At 39.4% G+C, this 3,664-nt stretch overlaps 1 protein-coding gene across 1 annotated transcript in view; it reads right to left on the bottom strand.

Annotated features, from left to right (window-relative positions):
• Positions 1 to 3,664, bottom strand: part of ush2a (Usher syndrome 2A (autosomal recessive, mild)) — a gene marked incomplete in the record, with an annotated part of 244,206 nt that overhangs the window by 15,140 nt on the left and 225,402 nt on the right. Inside the window, 4 exon segments of the mRNA XM_014017175.1 lie at positions 637 to 806; positions 904 to 1,185; positions 2,489 to 2,858; positions 2,956 to 3,317. Of these exon segments, the coding sequence (XP_013872629.1) occupies positions 637 to 806; positions 904 to 1,185; positions 2,489 to 2,858; positions 2,956 to 3,317 (1,184 nt within the window).

Consider the following 3,664-nt stretch of genomic DNA (forward strand, 5'->3'; position numbering starts at 1 on the left):
GAAAATAAACTTATCTTCTCATCACTTCCTCTTTTAAACGCCTTGAAATTGGCCTTAGTCTCTTTGAGAACCTCCTTCCACTTCTGTCCCGTCCCGTTTAGGTACGGGGAGGGGGGTATAGGGTCGCGCACCCGCTATGATGCATTTCACTTGGCATCTGAAAATACATGTCCTCAAAGGTATTTTGATTCTGAAAAGAGCTTCACTGAGTGAGAAGTAGTGTTAAGAGCAGCAGACAGTTTAAGTTTCACTTTCAGTTTGCTCTGTTACTGCCGAGGGCCTGCAGGAGTCATGGGCGGGGTATGAGGGGAGGGAGGGAGCCCTGCCATGAGGAAGTTCAGCTTAAAGACACATCCCAGGGGCGTTTCTGGTCCCCACCTGTCGTTTTGCTCCTCAGCATGGCTTCCTAAAAACACTGCATGATTTCTCAAACATGCATGAATGAGTCAAAGCAAGGCTTTGGACATGTTTTTTAATGAAAGTATAACATTATAACATGATATTAAACTCAAAAAAAAGTTGATTATACATGATATTGCCCCTTTAAAACTTGTTATGAAAGCTAACATTTGTTCCTCTTTAAATCAGTACTTTTTAACAGGAGTTAAAGCACTAAAAAAAAAAGCTCTGACTGACCTGCGATACGGAGCCAGCCCACGCAGAATGGTTTGTCTGTAAGAAAATGCAGCATCTTCTGGACTCAATGTAGTGCTGTTGATGCTAAGCTGGACTGGATCTCTTAAATACACATTGTATCCCACAATGTCTCCATTAGGTCGGGCTGGGGTCTGCCACTCCACTTTCACCTGGTATGATAAAAGCCACAGATTCAAACCTGTGCAACAATGTTTGAATGTCCTGATTTAGCACCGTTTACAAAGAATCAATAAATGAATAATCCACCTGGCCTGCCTCCAGTGGCTTTAGTGAGGGGAGACCCACACCAGAAGGAGCTGATGGGTGAGTTTTTGCTGTGGCTACCTTGCTGCTCACAGCCCCTCGGCTGTTGTTGGCAATGACAACAAAGCTGTATTCCATGCTTGGCAGAAGGGTGAAGTCATGGTAATGGGTCTTTGTGCCAAAGTAAATAAGTTTACCATCTCTGCGGAGCTCATACCCAGTGATGATGCCATTAGGGTGTTTTGGTGGTCCCCAGCTGATCTCCACTGACTCTGGGCCAGTAACCTTTTGATGACAAGTTAAAATGAAAATCAAATAGGTTTGATTTGCAGTGGTGTTTTGAAAAACTATTTAAGAGAGGGGAGGAAATGGTTAATTATTTGCATAAAATAAAAAACTTAAATGAATCTGATGGCAAAAAGTGTTCAGTTTCTTCTAATTAATTTCTCACAGATTGTAGTGAAGAAATTCATTAGTCATTTAGAAACTGATTTTAAAAGCACCACACCATTTCATAGTTCTCCTTTTTAAGTATTGATTCTTATAATCTATTGTTTGACTGTTATGTCTTGATTAAAATAGCTTTATTTACACGCCTAAAACACCATGACAACACATAGATAAAACCGTTAATCAAACATAAGGAAAGGATTTCTGTACGGGTGTCTGCGATTCAGCCGTAGGCCTGTAGTGGGCGTACCAGACACTGAAGAACTTGGTAAATAGACCTGCACTTCCAGGTTTCCGGCAGCGATGATTTCTTGCCTGAACTGACAGCATTAAACAGGGTTCCTACAGTTTAAGGCAAGTTAAATTTAAGACTTTTTAATGCCAAATGAAATTAAATTTAAGACCAATTTCACAATAAACACAAAGGACAAAAAATTTAAAACTAGCAGAAACTCATGAATCAAATTATTTTTGGTTGAAGTATTCAAATATTCCTAATAAGTCAATTGTTTTTAACCATATTGAACTGCTTTTTTGTCAAATACAGCAAAAACATTCTTAGCAGTTAGTTTTAAACTTAATTTAATTCCTGGAAATCCTGTAACGACCCAAAATTAGGAGCTTTAGGACCCACAGTGGGGTCTTAACCCTAATTTGCTGTAGATGAAACCTTAAAGTGCCTGTGACATCAACTTTTTGTAAGAAATGTGAATACATTTTTGGAAATACAACATTATTGACATATTATGAAACGAATTTCACGATGCTCAGATGAACGGTTGTTGAGATATTTGCATGTGAATGTTTAAAAAAATGTTACCAATTATTTTAATATTTGAGACAAATTACAATCATCCTACGTACAACGTGTTAACATTTTTAAGACTACTGACAGATTGATTTAAGACATTTTAAGGCTAATTAAGGCCTTATTTTTGGATTGATGACTTCAATGCCTTAGGAACCCTGATTAAATCACCGTTCAGACTCCAGTAACTGGTGTTGTATGGTCATTCTCTTCACATTTTAATCTATTCAACATTCATGTGGTTTTGTCATGATTTCAGTTAACAAACACTGAATTTTCTTACAGTGGCATTAAATGTTGAAACGTTTATGCCAAAAATAAAGTCAACACCTTTAGAGCTGGAGGGTCCAGGTCCGTTGGAGGAGCCTCCTTAGTTTCTACAGTCACTGTGTCGCTGGTCGTGCAGCCACCTCGGGTGCAGGCTAACAGAACCAGCTGGTATGACGTGTGCGGCTGCAGATATGACAACACAACACCGAGGTCTCTCCCCCGATAAGCCTCCTTGTTGTTGAGTTTCAGCACATATTCTGTCACGTCTCCGTTCTGCACCAGTGGTTTCCTCCATGATATGTTAATACTATCAGATGTTATGGTGTTCATTGTGGGAGCTTCCACCGTCGCAGGTGGGGCCTCAAGTGTTGTGATGTTTGTCTGCGGACTGATGATACACCCCTCAGATGTGCAGGCTATTACTGAGTATCTATCAGAAAAAAAAATCCATTAGAATTAATTTTTATCTTGTGAGCTATTAAGTATATAATAATTTTAAAAAATCTAAAAATAAATGAAAACAATACCCATATGTTGAAAATGGCTGCAGGTCTTCATCTGTGTAGGTGTGGACTGTCGGGTCAAAACTGAAAGAAAAACTGATGTTGTTTCTTTGAATCCTGTAGGACTGTAGGACCCCATTAGGCTCTAACGGAGGAGCCCAGGACACCATCACCTCACTGGGCCGACCTTGAATGTGAGTCACTTTTGGAGACGCTAGGCCGCGAGGAGGGGCTTGTCTGGTTGTTATGGTTTCCCAGGGGCTGCAGGTCTGTCCAGCTGGGTTGTGAGCACAGACGCTGAACTCGTACTGGGTCCAGGGACGCAAACCAGTCACTGTGTAGAAGTAGCTTTCATTCTGCGCTGGGAATGGTTTTTTGAACAGCACCTGTCCAAGTAGTTATGGTGTTAATATGGTGTGTAATAAACAGAGTTGTAAAGTAACTAAGTACAAATACTTCATTACTGTACTTAAGTAGAATTTTTGGGTATCTGTACTTTACTTGAGTAATTATTTTTCAGCCTACTTTTTACTTCTACTTCTTACATTTTCACACAATTATCTGTACTTTCTACTCACTAAATTTTTTAAAAAGGCAAAAAGCAGAAAGTCATTGATTTCATTTTTGCTTGTTTTCATTCCAGCTTGTTGTTGTAAAAAATAAATACTATCCATATAAACTGTGCCTCCTAGATAGAGTGAATTTAGTTGTGGTTGAATGAGAAGTATAAATA

The sequence above is a fragment of the Austrofundulus limnaeus genome, unplaced genomic scaffold, assembly GCF_001266775.1.
Source record: "Austrofundulus limnaeus strain Quisiro unplaced genomic scaffold, Austrofundulus_limnaeus-1.0 Scaffold163, whole genome shotgun sequence".
NCBI lineage: Eukaryota > Metazoa > Chordata > Actinopteri > Cyprinodontiformes > Rivulidae > Austrofundulus > Austrofundulus limnaeus.